General features: G+C 38.2%; 1 protein-coding gene across 1 annotated transcript in view; it reads right to left on the minus strand.

The window, feature by feature from the left end:
* Positions 1-6,878: 6,878 nt before the first annotated feature.
* LOC121862418 overlaps positions 6,879-19,443 on the minus strand; it is a 62,648-nt gene continuing 50,083 nt past the window's right edge. Inside the window, exons 2-5 of the mRNA XM_042360691.1 lie at positions 13,811-13,953; positions 8,647-8,832; positions 7,839-7,991; positions 6,879-7,192 (exon numbers count right to left, since the gene is read on the minus strand). Of these exons, the coding sequence (XP_042216625.1) occupies positions 6,962-7,192; positions 7,839-7,991; positions 8,647-8,832; positions 13,811-13,915 (675 nt within the window). The 5' untranslated portion in view covers positions 13,916-13,953 and the 3' untranslated portion in view covers positions 6,879-6,961. The remainder of the gene's footprint in view (positions 7,193-7,838; positions 7,992-8,646; positions 8,833-13,810; positions 13,954-19,443) is intronic.

Consider the following 19,443-nt stretch of genomic DNA (forward strand, 5'->3'; position numbering starts at 1 on the left):
CGAGGAGAAAATCTTATCCCCTAAAATCCGCTCCATGTATCTCTGAAAGGTTCCCGGACTATTTGACATTCCCATAGGCAGTCGCCTGTACTCAAAGTGTCCGAAGCTTGTGCTGAAGGCAGTCTTTGGACGGTCTGAAGGTTTTACTTCTATCTGGTGATATCCTGCCGCCAAATCAAACGTTGAGAAAAACTCGGCCCCCGTCAGAGATTCTAGAGTTTCATCTATCCTAGGCAGAGGAAATGCATCGCGTACCGTAACCTTATTTAAGTCACGATAGTCAATGCACAACCTCAGCGTCCCGTCCTTTTTCCTCACTATTACAATGGCGGCAGAGTACGGACTCTCACTATGCTGAATTACTCCCTGATCTAACAGCTGGCTAATGTGCTGCTTCACCTCTGGTACCTGGTTTGGAGGGATCCTCCGAAATGGCACCCTAACTGGCCTGTCTGTAGTCACTGGGATCTCATGCTGAACCCCAATAGCCTTTCCTATGGGCTGGCCCTCCCCTTCAAAAATATCACTAAACTCTTCTATTAAACCCCTAACTGCACGCTCTTGTTCCTCATTCATTTTCTCCGTGTGCACTTTGACCTCCGTACGGGCATCCGGTTGAACTGTCCTCACATACACCTCCTCACTGATGTCTGCCTCGACTTCCGTCCCAGAAGCCACTTTCCCAATCCGCCAATTGCCCCTCAATTTCCTATGACGATCAGACAGATTTGCCACAAACACCTGGGTCATGCCTCTCACCACTCTTACAGCTGTCGGCAACACTATCACACCCTCAGGCATCCAACTTTCATCCTCCATTGTTAGAGGTTCAATCACTGCTTCTTTGTTAGCTACCTGGCTTAATGAGGGAACACATACTGACAGCAACCGAGTACTCCGGGGAGGAATGGTTGGGCTTTTCCTCCTCTCCGTCGTACAATACCCCAGACTGATGGCCTCTATTGCACATAACTGCCTAACCTCCTGCAAGCAATTTTCCCACTGAGCGGTGCTTCTGGCTTCCCTGCACAAGTGATACATGTGCGGCCAGATCTCCGCAACCTCCCCCAGCACAGTCATCCCCAACAACCCAACATGCGATTGCCCCTCACCCTGAGTCTCAATCCATGGACAAACCAACAGCCCCACATTGGTAACTTCCACACCACATACGACCATAGAGACCCGGATACACCCCACACACGGCACTGAAGACCCCGACGCCCCTTTTACCCGTATAAGAGTGGGGTGCAACACCACGCCTGCAGGCTCCAGCTCCCGACCGTAGAAGTTTTCATCAATTAATGACACTTCCGCCCCACTATCTGCTAAACTCCACATTTCACAACCCGCTACCAGCACCGAAACCTTGGGACATTCTGCTTTCAGCCTCAAGGTACCTTCTGTCGTGATTAAATTTCTCACACGGACCACGCTTGACCATGGGTCCGCTCTCTCTTGGTTTGTAACATCGCCGGCGGAATCTATTGGTGAGGCCAGGAATGGTTGGCGGGGACAGCCTGGCCCTGACCGTTTCCCGACCGCCAGTTCTGATTATTATTTCCAACTCGATACTGGCCATTGGCCACGTATCCCCGTGGGACACTCTCTCCTGGTCCGGACCTGTTCGTGCAATTGAAACTGAGGTGGTCCTCTTGTCCACACGCATACCACTTCGGGAGAATCCAGCCCCCAGCCTGCATGCGGTCCGTTTTCTCTTCCCTTAGTCAGCGGTACCTCCCTCAAAGCCCTCTCGTTTTGTTCCGCCTCTCTCAGCCCCGTGATCCACTCATCTAGACTACGGTGAGGATACTTCTGGATCTCCTCCATAACCACATACGCTTTGTTCCTCCTTGAGCCCCCAGGAGGCATCTCCCAACAGGGCCTTATCATATTTATGTCCATGGTGGTTCAACTATATATATATATATATATATATATATATATATATATATATATATATATATATATATATATATATATATATATATATATATATATATATATATATATATATATATATATATATATATATATATATATATATATACATATATATATATATATATACATATATATATATATATATATATATATATATATATATATATATATATATATATATATATATATATATATATATATATATATATATATATATATATATATATATATATTGTTACGAGTTGGGATTTAGAATATAGTTAAAGTCTACCCAGATCCCAACAGGTAACAAAAAAAAAAACAAAACAAAGACAATCGGACTATAAAAGGGTAGACAAAGGATGCGAGTTTTGTTGTGTATAATAAAGTACCATAAATTCCTAAACAAAATATTCAGCGTTCTATAATTTACCCTTAACCATACTTAACCTAAACATTAACAGTATATACATATTTATACAACATACAATAATTTGAAGCAAGGTGGAGGTGGGGGAGGCAATACAAGATTACAAATACTTAAGTGCGGAGCTGAGATGGCTGACGAGTAAGGCTGAGTATTGTAGAAGACGGTAGGTAGTAGGGGGCAGTGAAATTTTGCTCAAAGCTGCACTCTTCAGGCATTGTTCCTTATACATATCTAAGACTCCATGCCAAATTTGAAGCTGATATGTCGAGGTTTAGTCTGCCGCATTTTCTACTGAAATTTTTAAATTTACCTACAGTACTAGCCAAACAGCCGCTGTGGCGGTGCAATGTTCTGTTCAGTGTTTATCAACTTTTTTTTCATATCTCTTATTTCATTTAAGTTGTCTTGTTGCAGATGAGTATGGTGCTATGTCTATATTGATTATCAGCCTTTTCTTATTTCATTTCTCAATGTTGTGTTACTGTACTGTAATGTAGGGGAGACCTGGGTAAGTAGCTGCCATTGCTACTGCCACCTTAACTGACTATGGCATTATCACAAAGGATGACAAGAGTCAGGTTATTGGACCACATAAGCTGCAGGATGCGAGACAAAAATACCGATTTAAGAGGCAAGAAATTGAGATGGCTAGTTTAGATAATTTGACGTCACTCTATTTTGATGGTAAGAAGACCGCCACTCGTGTGATGATAAAGAATGAGAAGACCGAGAAATGGAGTTCGAGGATGATGGTGAAAGATCATTATGTCATCATGGTTGAGCCTGGCAATGAATATCTCACACATGTGACTCCCAAGACTGGACACGGAAAGCAGATTGCCAAAACTATTCACGAGTTTCTGGTGGAGAAAAATCTAACCCAGCAGCCCATTGTGTGTGTTGGTTGTGATGGAACCAATGTAAATGTAGGATCAGAAAATGGAGTCATTCATCATCTTGAAATGTTACTTGGTCACCCGCTCCATTATTTCATATGTCAGCTTCACGGAAATGAGCTGCCTTTCCGCGCAGTTTTTTATCACTATGATGGTAAACCAAGTGGTCCTGAGCATTGGCGTGGTCCCATTGGAAAGCAGATCAAGGAGTCTTTGTCTGAGCTTCCAGTTGTCGCCTTCCAGCCAGTCAGTTTCCCTGATTTCCCTGTGTTTAATGATGAAGTGGAGAAAGATCTGTCCTGGGATCAGAAATACCTGTATAGGATTTGTAAAGGAGTTATCACAGGTGTTGTTGAAGATGACTTGGCTGCTATTGAGCCAGGTCCTCCCTGTGTGTCAAGGTGGAACACCTTATGGAGTAGAATCCTCAGGCTGTATGTAGCAACATCAAGACCCAGCCATGAGTTGAAAAGAATTGTCATTACAATAATAAAGTTCAGTGCTCCAATGTGGTTTTACATCAAGATACACCCTTACGTAACACACGGCTCAAGGAACGTATTCCAGTCCCTGCTATATATGAAACACCTGAATAGTGAGGAGGAGACGATAGTGAAGAAGGCTGTCCAGAGAAATGCATACTTCGCCCACACAGATCAACTTCTTCTTGGTATGTGTGCAGATGAGGACATGACTGTTAGAGAAAAAGCTGTCTCAATGATAAGAATAATTAGAGAGGAGAATCAGCAAAAGGAAGAATGCACTGGCAGATCTGAAGAGGAGGAGGAAGATTCTGATGCTGCTGTTGACGAGAATTTGTTAAACTATACTGATGAGGAGGGTAAAGATGGAGATGGGAATGAGGATGTGCCTCCTGTAGTCAACATGAGAAAGGTGGTGACTCCGAAACTAAAGTGGCAAGCAAAAAACTATCATTCCATGATTAACTGGAGGAATGAACTCAAGACTGAGCCTCCTTACATTGCTTCTCTGTCAAATCTACAGGTTAATGACATTCTTGAGACACCATTAGTGGTGCCCAAGTGGCCAAACAGCACTCAGGCGGTCGAGAGAGGCATAAAAGTGATGACTGAAGCTTGCACTGAAGTGACGGGATACGAATCGAGAGATGGATATATTAGGCAAAGATTATTGTCTAGGAAAATGATGCCAAGGTTCCGCACAAAAAAGAATTTCAATATGAACTTGTAATGATTTTCTATACGGTGTACCTGTAAAATAACATGTGAATTAAATCGATGTCACCCATGTAAAATTTATCATTATCCTGGAAAACATTAAATGACACCTAATTTTTGGTATACACTAAAAGTTGACAAAAAGTCGTTCGCGATGCGGCAGGGTAAGTATGCATGAAATGGCATGAAATTTTGCACAGGTGTTTGTTACAGCCATACAAACGATGCCTGAAAAGTGCAGCCTGCAACTCAAATAAAAGTGTTTTCTGCCCCTAGTAGGTAGTCACTGTGCCGTAGGTTTCAGGATAGGTGATCCTGTGGTCACTCCCAGAGTGAAGTCCTCTCTCCTCGAATTGGAGCTGACAAAGAAGACTTTGAGGAGGTGACGCAACAACCAGGATATGGAGAAGGAAACCCGAGTGGTAACTAAGACGAGCATAACACGTGTTTCTGTCCCTAGATGGTGTTGCTCGTGGTGCTGGGTAGGTAGATCAGGACAATAGATGGCGTGGTTCGTAGGCAGGTAGATCATGACAATTGTGGCGGTTGTATCATAATATATATATATATATATATATATATATATATATATATATATATATATACATATATATATATATATTTATATATATATATATATATATATATATATATATATATATATATATATATATATATATATATATATATATATATATATATATATATATATATATATATATCCACAATGAAAACGTAGATAATAAAAATCTTGATAAAATCACACAGGAAAAGGGGAAACAATGGAGCACCTTAACTTTCGTCTTAATTCAAGACATCTTCAGATGTCTTGAATTAAGACGAAAGTTAAGGTGCTCCATTGTTTCCCCTTTTCCTGTGTGATTTTATCAAGATTATATATATATATATATATATATATATATATATATATATATATATATATATATATATATATATATATATATATATATATATATATATATATATATATATATATATATATATATATATACATAGTAAATCACTGTAGGTGCGCGTGATCTAGGTATATGCTGATAACCACAAGGAAAGAAGAAAACACGAAGTTCCCAAGCGCTTTCGTGTAATTCACATCTTCAGGGGTGAGTACAGACTAGAGAGAGTAATACAAATCAAGGTGTATATATACAGAGGAGGGTGAGACCAGGTCCACAATGGTCAGGTATTAGGTAATGACCCTACTAATCTTTAAATAGCACACAACGGTTGGTGGTCAGGTCAGATGGTCAAGTGACCCGGCCTTCTCACCTGATCACAAATCTTCTTAATTACAAAATTGTCCAGCTTGTACATGCCGTTACTCAAATTCATGTTGAATGCTTCGGTATGTTTAATAAGACTAGATTCTATGATGTTCCTACTGTCAATTGACTTACATGGTAATATTGAGGAGGCATTATCCCAGTCAATGCAATGCTTGTTATCCCTCAAATGAACAAACAGAGCATTGGATTCCTGGCCTGTCCTAACACTGTATTTGTGTTGTTTAATTCTAGTTGCAAGATCTTTACCTGTCTGGCCTAAGTAAAACATATTACATTCCTTGCAAGGAACTTTATAAATGCAACCAATTGTGTTGTTGGGGGAGTTCTTGATTAACATTTGTTTAACAGTGCATGAGTTTTTAAATGCCACATTGACGTTCCAGGTTTTTAGCTGTGCAGGAATGTGTGAGAAATTTTTGTGAAGTGGTAATATTAAGATATTCTTGTGGTCATGGGTGGGCTTGGGGTCAGTTCTATAAAAAGTTTTCTTAGTAATGTTTAAGCATTTGTCTATGAAAGATCTAGGGTATTTAAGGTTTGAGCCAATATTATATATATATTTATATTCCTCATCGATGAATTCCGGACTGCAAATTCTCAGGGCACGTAAAAACATTGTTGAAAATACTGACTGTTTGACTTTATTATGGTGGGCAGAATAATAATGAATGTATGAACACACATTAGTTGGTTTTCTATAAATACTGAACTTAAAAGTGTTACCTATTCTGTGTATCAGACAGTCTAGGAATGGCAATTTACAGTCTTGCTCTAATTCCACAGTGAATTTGATCGAGGGGGCTAAGTTGTTAAGTTGTGGTAGGAAAGCTTTTAGGTCCTCATTACATGGCCAGAGACATAATACATCATCAACATATCTAAACCAGACTGCTGAGGGTGGTAAAATATTACTTAATAGTTTCTTTTCAAAGAATTCCATATATAGGTTGCTTAATACAGGTGAGAGTGGATTACCCATTGCCATACCAAGCCCTTAAGAAAAATAAGGATCTACATGTCACTAAAGCAGATAAAGCCAACACAGTAGTGATTTTAAACAAAGATGACTACATCTCTAAAATGAATGACCTGTTATGTGATACTACAACATATTCTAAACTCATAAATAATCCTCTCAACACTGTCAACACCCAGTTCAACAAAAAACTGAAGTGTGTGTGTGTGTGTGTGTGTGTATGAAACATCTTATTAAGGAGGGTTTGAAGTCGTCTTGCTGGGGAGACGTTTGACCATTAGCTTCAATATTGTTTCCCCAGGTATGATCGAGGTGTCAAGGCCAAATTCATCAGCCACAGTGTCTAGGTCTAGGATCTTTATTGTCTGAAAATTCAAGCGATTGTAGATCTTCTCCGACAAGCTATTAGCGATCTGAACTGCTGCTAACTGGCAGCCTCGTTCCACCCCAAGCTCCAGCGTTTTCTGAAACACGTAGTCATAATAAATTAAGATGGTTTTGGTATCACGCAGACTAAAAACCTTAGTTGTCAGTAAAACTCAGAGAATATTTTTTTATTTCCATTGTTTTAATTCAAGCTAAACAGATGGAAGGGCATGTATAAAATCGTACGACACACAATAAATGAATAGTTTCCATACCAATTTAACCTAACCTAGCCTAACCTATGTTGAATATAGTTTGGTTATTTTATGAAAGTAAACGACGTCTTAATGAAACAGAGCAAGTATACCATATACTGTATGAGGTAATATCCCTTTGTTTTCTAATTTGAATAAGGAAACAGTTGCTTTTTAAGGCTTAATTGGACCATTATACAGTTTTTGTAGTTTTTGTTTGTACAGTAGTAGCTATGGAGATATGTTTAACTGTATGTTGGTTATGTAAGTTGGAGAAAATTGATATAGAGTACAATGGAGTGTTGGAAAGAGAATTAAAGGAAGTAGACCAGGATACTCAAACATACGGCGAGATATTAGAAGATAACACTGGCACTGTTCAAATAACCCAATGTCAAGTGTTAAGGTGATGGTAGTTATTGCCGCCCATGGGAAATATTTAGCTTTGTTCTTAGTTTGATAACTGTGATATGTTTACATGCACAATAACCTTGATGATCATGGCAGCGATGCCGCGACGACAATAGTCTTTATGGACACAGACAGCATACAATTCGAGGACTGTTGTGACGCCCAGGTCCTTAATCTCTTTACCGAAGGGAGAGTACCGGGCCAGCACCCGGTATGTCTTGCTCGGCTCATTCTGTAACCAAATTTATATTTACATTTCAAGCATATAATTAATAAAAATTCTTTGCATTTTAGAAAATATATATAATCGACCCGATTAACCCTTTATTTTTTTGTTTCTACGACTTAGGGAAATAAATTTTTATTTGGAAAAATTTACCGCTGGTGTAAATCGTTACTAGAAGATAAAGGTTCAGTGGCTTATAATACAATTATGTCATATTCCAGTGTTTATAGGTAGAAAATAGTAAAAGAAGTCATATAAAGTTAAAAAAGCACATTTGAATAACCCATTTTTAGGAATAATAGTATCTATTTCATAACCCTTTCAAAAGGTTTAATTTACATAAGGGAGATTAACCAGATACAGTGAAAAGCAAAGGTAGCCACAGAGGGTGTATCATATATGGATACTAATGCGTTAATATTTGAATTATTATTTCTACGTTGTCTTATATTGTTTGGTTCCTTATTATTTTACTATATATCATATAGGACTTTGTGAACAAACCTTGAAATTAACTATACAGATAAACTCTTAGCCATAAACATATAACTGAGTCTGTATGAAAGTTAATACTTTTGGTGATGGCAGATGAACTAACTTGGACCTTACCTACTCCTCCCACCACATATAAAGGAGGAATAATTCAAATTTGCTTTCTTACCTCATCACCAACATAGCATGTAGAAGTCTTATCTACATGGAAAATTGCCGAGAGTCGCAAGCCCACGAGAACCTTTGTTGTCTTGTCTCTCACCCCAATAGAGAGTCCTGAATCTAAGGTCCTCTTAATGTCTTTCACCTGACTTTCTCCTTGATCCTTCAGAGTTGTCTCCTTACAGACTTTAGCCTGTGTGTGTGGATAGATGATTCTTGAAATTGAATTGAAATTTGAGAAGCAACTGTAAGATACAGAACTATAGATATGTACATCCACTAAAAAAATATTCGGCACCCGTGTCATATTGTATCACGCCTTAAGGATGCAGAATATTTTTTTATTGGGTGAACAACTTATTGCCACACATCGGGATGGCCTCTCTGGCCGGTCTGTACTGTACTGTATGCCCACTAAAAATTATTCGGCACCCTTACGGCGTGATACAATATGACACGGGTGCCGAAGATTTTTTAGTGGGTGTACAGTTGGCTCCACTTCTCCGGATACCACTTCGCGTTGCCATTCCCCCCACTCTCCCTGCGGTGTGAACCCCGATCTCTGAAGTGTGAAACTGAAGTATTCACTAGTGAACGGGAGGTAGAGTGAAGCGGTGTGTCGGGATAGGTTTCTTTTTGTAAGGGAGGAGACGGTGTACTAGGTGGTGAGGAGGGAAAGTGTAATCATTTGGGAGAGATTACAATCCAGAATGCAGTAGCTCTTTGACAATAGGGGTTTCGTCAGCTGAGTATAATCATCTTAGCCCGAGCCATATGAAAATACTATAGTTACAATATGCTAAGTAAGGTGTTCCTTTGTAAAAGCGGGCATTTATGCTGAAATGAATTAAGGATATGCTTGAATCTACATCTTGTAGAAGTAGCAAAGTTTTGTTTAACCCCTTGCCGTTTAAAATTGTCTGGTGGTAGCCAGAGTAGAACAGATCAGAAAAAAAAATCTTACTCAAAGGAATACTTAGCAATAAAAACAATCAGTAAGTAGGCACCACATATTTTTTTTTGTAATACAGTGCATTTTAACGTAAACAAAAATAGTTCGTTAGGCATCTCACTGGTATAGAGTCAGCAAACCACAGTTCAGTTTTGCCAAACAGTGAGGTGAAAATGGGTGAAAAAAATGTGTCATTATTATTATTTTTATCAAATGAGCAATTTATGATGCAGAGATATAGCTATTGTTTAAAGGCCTTGAAATTTGTGGACTAGAGAGAACCCTCGACTCCCCTTCCTTGCCTCCAACACCCACCTCCTACTCTGGGTTACTGGTAGTGGAATCCCCGCAGACAATTTACAGAGCAGAATAATGTCGAGTCCTCTCATTTCGATGAGGCAGTAATGATTAGAATACAAATTCAAGTGATACTCAGTATTCAAGCAACTGTCATGAATTTTGGAAGTAAAATCATATTTGTTTGATAATTATACTCTATTATCTGGTAATTGTATCGCATAGGCAGACTCACATCAGCTTGAACCGAGCACAGAATATATAGAGTAGAGAGGTGGTTTAAGGTGCAATTAAATCATTCAGAATGTGCGGAAAAAGACGTTTATTCTAATTAACATTCAGGACGAGTGCAACTTTGAGGCTTCGTTGGTTTGGTGGTGGTTCACAGTGGCTTAGTTAGTGTTTCGGGTTAGGCTCCAGTTGGTCGCTGAGTTTAGTTCAGATTCAGATTTGCCCCGGAAGGGGCTAGTTTATTGGGCACCCCCTTACATCCTGTGCAAGGTGAAGCGCAGAAGCGTTTACAGCGCCCAACAGGGAAGTATGAAAAGTTCATACTTGCCTTTATGACTCGTACATTAAGGGCGTAAAAGCCTGAAGGGTCATAGGTTCTGTCAAGTTACATAAAGTGAGAGAATGATGAGTGTGTGGGGGGAAAGTTCCCGGTACATTTTATCTGTTTATGGCAAAGAGTGGCAGGTCCCTAATAATGTCAAATGCCAGGCCTGTGACTAGGAGGAGGGGCTGAGTTTAGTTGAGAGGTGTGTGAGCCGTGAGGGTTACTGGCACGAGTTATGCAGCAGCTGCGATTGAGGCAGCCTGGGTCCCCCTCGATAATCGTGTATGGAGGGAAAGTGTTCCCTCTGTATTTTATCTGGCAACATTACGAAAGAGGTATGTCTCCAGTGTGGTATTTAAGTTGTGGACATAGTATTATTTCAAATCAAGGGGGCATGGTGGTTGTTGCTAGGTATTAAGTAGGGTTGACTTTCTTCGCAGTTAACGGGTGTGCTGGAGCAGAGGTGGCTGTCCTAGAGACCGGTGTTGTGGCCTGGCTGGGAGCTGTCTCTTTTTGTGTTATGTTAATGGTATACACCCAGTGGCATTCCAAAAATTGTTAATCAATTCGGCAGTTACTAATGACGGTCAAGAGTGAGGACAGCAAACACAAAGCGTCAGTCTGTGAACTAAGCTTCCTACATGTGCAAAAAAAAAGAAAAAAAACAGCTCCAATTGACGAACGAACCAATCGGTAGTTTAGGTCTCATTGTCGGGTTAAAATTACGGTATTATTTTACTTTAGGACATAGCGCGCCCGAAAGTTGTAAACTACTGAAACATTTAGATCCCGCTATTCCGAGCATTTTGAACCCCATATATATATATATATATATATATATATATATATATATATATATATATATATATATATATATATATATATATATATATATATATATATATATATATATATATATATATATATATATATATATATATATATATATATATATATATATATATATATATATATATATATATATATTCGTCGTCAATAAATTCAGAACTGCATCTGAAAGCAGTGCCTTGTTCGTTCATGTTAGGAATAATAATCACCCCATTGCTTGGGAAAAAAGCTTAGAAGTATTCAAATCATCTTGTGTCACAGAAAGACTTCTGGTTGAAGCTAGTTTGATTAAGGAATTAAAATCAATAAACCTTAGTGATGGTCAGTTCAAAACTGATAATATGTTACATAAATTTATTTGTCAGTGGCCCAAGGTTAAAACTGCTTTGAAAACCTTTGATCTTGATGTATGACAGTTATTTTGTGGGGTCCCTTTTTTCTGACCTGACCTGTCTAGTCACGTCACCACCCTTCTCTTAAGCTCCTCTACGGTTGTGTTGGTGTGGGGATTAGTGGTTGTCATCATTATGACCTGACCTCATATATATATATATATATATATATATATATATATATATATATATATATATATATATATATATATATATATATATATATATACAGTATATGGCGGAATTGGTAATAGCGACACAATTGAATTTATTTAATTTTACGTAGTTTTCAGTCTTTGAGGAAATTTATCGCCGCATCACGCCTGCGCAACAGGCTGATCATGCGAATTTTTTTCGACCAATCGCATCTGAATTTTTTCAATGAAAGCAGCCAGGTTAATTTCATTGAGCAGTTTCACAATAGACGTGGTGGATGTTGGTTGTCATTTGTGCTCCTCGATTATTTTTAGTTTATTGCTGAGTTTTACGAGAAAGACGATCATTCTATCCAATTCGTACTGTACTTTTGGACACGGCGCACCCAAATGTTTTTAACTACTGAAACATTTACGTTCGCTTAAGCTAGGCCTACCGGGGGTCCGGGGGCGGTGGCCCCAGTTAGGGATTAGGTTAGGTTAGGTTTTGATAACTTAGATGACTCGTTTTCGTTTTCTCCCACCACCCAAAAACCCCGATTTCCTAGGCTCTCCCCCATTATTGTTGGGGGAAGGGGTGGGGGGGGGAAAGCTATTTCCGTCAAAAATGAAGGTCAGATTCCTTTAAAACACACCCAAGTACACTGGCAAAACATATTGGTCAACTCCTCGGGGCTCATGTCCTAAAGCAAAAATTTACCCAAATTACTCGTTTGTGTACGTATGATTTTATAATATATATATATATATATATATATAAGTATGTTGTAATTGTTTTATAGTAAATTGATGTTTAATTTCTTTGATTTTTGTTTAACCACACGGTACCACACCTCATCTCCAGCCAATTTATTTTATAACACTTCCTTTAAGTCCCTGGTCCTATAATGTGTGTGAATAAGTCACACACTCAATAATACCCTCACAAACACTTAAACATGTGATCGAGTAGCTAAGACTAATAACTCCCACACCAGCAACTAAGTTCACGTCTAGTAGAAACTTTATTATTTAAGACCTTTAAGCAACAACTTTGTATCATAATTTACATATCTTTAATAATAATAATATTAATGTAAATTTTCTTTTTACCCATTTAATCGCACTGATTGACTGACTGGAATATGGAGTTTCTTGATTATATATCGGACAGCTGGTGATTGAACTATTTTGTTCATATCAAGTTTGTGTTACAATAAGTATGCATTGTCCACTTCCTGATTATTTTGATAACTAATTCATCCCTTAAGTACTATGTCTTCTTATCTAATTTATTCTGGCTACAGCCAGGCGATTTTATTAAACCGGGAAGTTCCATCTCGTAGGGTTTAAACAGAACTTTGCTGCATATACAAGATATATTCAAACGTATCCATAATACATTTGTTCATAAATGCCCGCTTTTGCAAAGGAACACTTTACTTTGAACAAGTATTCATTACCCTCTCATACTAGTGTAATTGTAGTATTTTCATCTGGCTAATGTTAGACGATTACACTCAGCTGAAGAAACCCTGTATGTGTTGTCAAAGTGTTATTCTGCATTACAATTTCTCCCAGCTGAGATACTGTTCACCTTCTTTCTCACCCCCAGTATTGCACCCCCCTCCCTCCAGGAAGACATAAACCCGACACACTCCCCCCCCCACCCTCTGTCCCTCACGCTCACTAGCAAATGATTCGAATTCACACTTCACAGTTCAGGGTTCACACCGAAGGGAAAGAGAGCATTAGCAACACTGAGTGGTAAACGCAGGAGTGGAGCCAATTGTATGTTTTAAAACAGGATTTCAACACTTAAGGAATTTAAAGCTGAAATTGCATTGTTGGCTATTTAAAGATAATAGATAATCATTATATAACTTCAGAATTGAACTTTGTAGAACATAATTTGCAGAAGATTATCACAAAATATTAATAACGTAAAGACAAGACATTCTTGTGAAAGGTCTTTAATCTAAATATCTTACAAGAGGATTCCTCTTCAGATATTGTTCGCCATACAACTGCACCACTTCTTCATAATCATCAATCGTCAACATGACGAGTTCGATGTCTGATGAATTCTGAGCCATTTTGACCTTAGCAGATGGCAGGCTACTGTATCTGTAAACTGTTTTCAGGAAATTAAGAAAAAAAAAAAAAAAAAAAAAAAATATATATATATATATATATATATATATATATATATATATATATATATATATATATATATATATATATATATATATATATATATAAATAAATAAATAAATATATATATATATATATATATATATATATATATATATATATATATATATATATATATATATATATATTTCATGTAAATCCACAATGAAAACGTGGATAAGATAAATCTTGATAAAATCACACGGGAAAAGGGAAACAACGGAGCACCTTAGCTTTCGTCTTTATTCAAGACATCTGAAGAGGCAACTGGATTACATGGACAGAGAGAGGTTTAAATATACAGGGTGACTTGAAAAACATGAGGTCAGGTCATAATGATGTCATCCACTAATCCCCACACCAACACACACGTAGAGGAGCTTAAGAGAAGAGGGGTGACGTGACTAGTCAGGTCAGGTCAAAAATAAGGGACCCACAAAATAACTATCATACATCTAGATCAAAGGTTTTCAAAGCATTTTTAACCTTGGGCCACTGCCAAATAAATTTATGTAACATATTATCAGTTTTGAACTGACCATCACTAAGCTTTATTGATTTTAATTCCTTAATCAAACTAGCTTCAACCAGAAGTCTTTCTGTGACACAAGATGATTTAAATACTTCTAAGCTTTTTTCCCAAGCAATAGGGTGATTATTATTCCTAACATGAACGAACAAGGCACTGCTTTCAGATGCTGTTCTGATATTATATTTATGTTGTTTGATTCTGAGCTGCAGTGTTTTTCCTGTCTGTCCTACATAATTACAATTACATTTGCTACATGGAATACAATAAACACTTCCGTTTACATTCAAAATTGGGCTATTCCTTATTAACATATTGGTAATGGTTGAGTCATACTTGAAAACAACATTAATATTTAGAAGCTTGAGGGACCGAACTAACGGGATAAATTCATTACGATAGGGCAGTCAAAATATTCTTAAGTGTAGGAATTTGTCTGGTTTGAGAGGAATGAAAGGGTTGTTTAGCCCTTTTAAAAGAACGATCAACAAACACAGAAGGGTACCCGAGTTTCTGTGCAATGGAACGAATGTGTTTCAATTCATCTATATATATAAAGTTGTAGCCTCTGTCTGTTTGTTCACGAACTCCTCCTAGGGTTTTGGAGATAGACCCCCATAACCATATATAATCTGAAACTACATTACCCAGGGTACTTGGATAAGTATATTTCATTTTGATCAAAGGGGGTCCCCGGGGGGCACAAACCCCCCACTGAAAATTTTTTTCCCTTCGATTTAAATGAAATTTAAACCATAGGTAAATGACCAAAAATGATGCCCATTCACAAAATATCAGCAAATTTCAATAATATTAAGACACCCTAATGGGGGCTAAACCCCCCTATATTGAAAATTTTGGAAGCCCATAACTTGAGTATTGGAACCTCTATTATCAAGGTTTTTTTCTATTAATTAAACGTAAAACAACAAAAAAAATTACCTCTCTTTTATAGAAAAATTTGGCAAATTTAGACATTTTATCTATGACAAAACATCACTAGAATTATGGCAAGAAAAATTATTAGTTAATGCCTCTACTTTTTTAACATTTTCATTTATTTATTTTTTTCAGACATCCATTATGCCACGGAAAAGAAAGTCCAGTTATGCAAATACTCCACATGCACAAAGGATGTTAGGCTTCGTCGTCAATCTGAAAGCTGTGATGCAAGGGAAGAACGACTTTCTAGGCAAAGACAGAGGCAAACAGAGTCTCGGCAAAATGAAATCTTGGGTGAGCATCAAGAAAGAGAGGAGCAAGATAGATTTCGCCAAATAGTTGCAAGAAGAAATGAGTCTGAAGAAGAGAGACAACAGCGTTTGATTGCTGATAGAAAGAGGTATCAAAATTTAAGACAACGTGAAATTCAAAATGCTTAACGTTCTGCATTACTGTATGACAAAAATGATCCATGTAACAAGGCTGCAATTGGAGAAATGACCAAACTTTGTCAGTGTGGCGCTGAGAAATTTACTGGAGAATCACTAGGAATGTGCTGTGGAAATGGAAAGGTTACACTGGATCAATTTCCACCTCTGCCTCAGTTATTTGAAGAAGTGTTCACTGGGGAAAGTCAATTCAGCAAACATTTTTTGTCAAGACTCAGGGAGTACAACTCTCTGTTTGCCATGACCAGCTTTGGTCACAAAGATGCATCTGTCCAAGGTTGGAATCCATCTGTAAGAATCCAAGGTCAAATTTACCATCAACTTGGGTCACTGATGCCTCCTGAAGATAGAAGAGCAAGATACATTCAAGTTTACTTTTTGGACACTTTGGTTAGGTTAGGTTAGGTTAGGTTTGTAATTTGGGAAAATAAGCGTGCCCAGGGAGAACATGCTCGGCGTTTTAATGCACCAACAGGGGCTGAAGTTGCAATTTTAATGTCAAATGAGCCTACAGAAAATAGAGATATTGTTCTTCAGTTGAAACAAGGTGGATTGAGGAGAATTTCAGAGCTACATCGATCCTATGATCCTTTGATGTATCCATTGTTTTTTCCATATGGAACAGACGGCTACCACATATATTTGCAAGGGAGAAATGGTCGGAAAGTCACACAGTTGCAGCTTTACTCTTTCCATATTATGTGCAGAGAAGGGAACTACCTCTTGCTTGGAAGGCGACTCTTCCAGCAATTCTTGGTGGATGCATACTGCAAAATAGAAACTGAAAGATTGAAGTCTTTGAGAAGAGAACAGCAAAGTCTCCGTGCTGAAAATTACTCAGATTTACGTGATAGTCTGCTTGCTGCTGATGGAGATCCAAATCAAGTTGGTCGTCGCATTGTGCTTCCAGCGACCTATACTGGTGGTCCTCGATACCTTCATGAAGAAAGGTCAGATGCGATGGCCTTTGTGAGACACTACGGAAGAGCAGATTACCTTATCACTATGACATGTAATCCACGTTGGCCCGAAATTGTCGATAATTTGGCTCCCGGATAAGAGAGTCATGATCGACCATATATTGTTGCGAGAGTCTTCAGATTAAAAGTGAAAAAGTTTATGGAACATATGAAGAAGGGAATATTTGGTACATTGCAAGCATGGCTGTACACCATTGAGTACCAGAAGAGAGGTTTACCCCATGCACACTTTCTTTTCTGGATAGCTCCAGAGCACAAAATCAAAGCCGAAGAATATGATTTGGCAATTTCTGCAGAAATCCCTAAAAAAGAGCAAGATAAAGAACTCCATGATCTGGTCATGAAACACATGATCCATGGCTCATGTTGTCCCCTAAATGAAGGATTCCCATGTATGGAGATTGATCAATGATTCCCAGCATGGCTTCACAAGCGGACGTTCTTGCCTAACTAGTCAATTAACATTCTTTTCATCAGTTTTCGAATCGGTGGACGAGGGGCAAAATTATGATGTGGTATATCTCGACTTTAGCAAAGCCTTCGACAGAGTCCCCCACGAAAGACTAATTAGAAAGGTAGAAGCTCATGGCATCAAAGGTGACATCCTTAAATGGAATAGGGCGTGGTTACAGGACAGGAAACAGCGAGTGAGCATTAACGGCACTAAGTCCCATTGGAGCAACGTCACAAGTGGAGTTCCCCAAGGCTCAGTACTTGGACCATTATTATTTATTATATTCATAAACGACATAGATATCGGCATTGACAGCAACATAAGTAAATTTGCTGATGACACTAAAATAGGACGTGTTATCAAATCTGACGAGGACTCGGCAAAACTACAGGAAGATCTAAACAAATTTTTCGAATGGTCTGAAAAATGGCAGATGAAATTCAACGTCGACAAATGTAAAGTACTCAGTATAGGAGATGTAAACAGGGAAACCAGATACCAGATGAACAACGATGCCATAGAGAAATCCGACTGCAAGAGAGATTTAGGAGTAATGATAAGTAGGAACCTTAAGCCAAGTAAACAATGTGTTTTTGCTCGTAACAAGGCTAATAAAGTACTTGGGTTCATATTAAGGAGTGTTAGTTACAAGACTAGCGAGGTCATCCCAAAACTGTATCTTGCTCTTGTGAGATCACACCTGGATTACGCAGTTCAGTTCTAGTCACCGTATTACAGAATGGATATAGAATCCTTGGAAAGAATTCAGAGGAGAATGACAAGACTAATGCCGGGCATTAGGAACCTTGAGTATAGAGACAGGTTAAAGCATCTTAATTTGCACTCCCTTGAGAGACGTAGAGCGAGGGGCGACCTGATAGAGGTGTATAAGTGGAAGGCAGGGCTAAACAAAGGGGACATTACAAAGGTACTCAAACTATCCAACCAGGAGCGAACTCGTAACAATGGTTTTAAATTAGACAAATTTAGATTTAGGCGTGAAATAGGTAAACACTGGTTTGGAAACAGAGTAGTGGGTGAGTGGAACAAGTTGCCAGGTATCATCATTAACTCGAATACGCTGAATTGCTTCAAACATAGGTTGGATGCTCATATGAGCAATGGGCTTTGGGTGTAAACGGACTGCCCAATATGGGCCAATAGGCCCGCTGCAGTTTCCTCCATTCTTATGTTCTTATGTTCTTATGGTCGACAGAAAATGTTCCGCGCAAGGCGCGGGTAATTCGGTTAGTACTCAATAAATTCAGAGTCACAAATACGCAGACATCTTAAGAACATAGCAGAAAAAACTGACATTTTGGTAGACTCCAGGTGATTTGATAAAAAGTGAATGAAACTGTCTACCTGTGTGGGCTTTCTGTATACCTTAAATTTATAGTTATGGCCATTTCTCATAATAAGCATATCAAGGAATGGAAGGGATCCATTTATTTCTCTTTCAATTTTGAATGTGATACTTGGGACAATATCATTAAGCTTGTCTAAAAATTCCAATGGGTCACTGTTTCTAGGCCAAGGACAAAGAACATCATCTACATATCTATACCATGGAGGAATAACGTCCACTATATTGGGTAGTAATCTAGACTCAAAAAACTCCATATAAATACAGGCTAGAGGAGCAGAAAGACAATTACCCATGCTCATGCCAAATATTTGCTTGTAGAACTTCCCATTTGCTCTAAACACGTTGTCAGTTACGCATAACTATCAATTTCAGGAAAGTATCATGTTCAAAAGTTAAATCTAACAGTTGGAATTTATCTTTAAGAAATGAAAGTAAGTCTTTCACAGGTACTCTAGTGAACAGTGAATTTACATCAATACTTATTAATTCGCAAGGTTCATTGTGTTTCTTGAGTTTATCAATTAACTCACTGCTATTGTGTATATGTGAATTTGATATTTGGCCTGTAAGAGGGGATAGCATCTTTACCAGCCACTTGGATAATTTGTAAGTAACAGAACCCACAGAACTCACGATAGGACGTAATGGATTGTTAAGCTTGTGTGTTTTGATCAATCCATACATATAAGGTAAAGTGGGATTGATTTG

Source organism: Homarus americanus, unplaced genomic scaffold (genome assembly GCF_018991925.1).
Source record: "Homarus americanus isolate GMGI-L3 unplaced genomic scaffold, GMGI_Hamer_2.0 scaffold31037, whole genome shotgun sequence".
In the NCBI taxonomy this organism is placed as follows: domain Eukaryota; kingdom Metazoa; phylum Arthropoda; class Malacostraca; order Decapoda; family Nephropidae; genus Homarus; species Homarus americanus.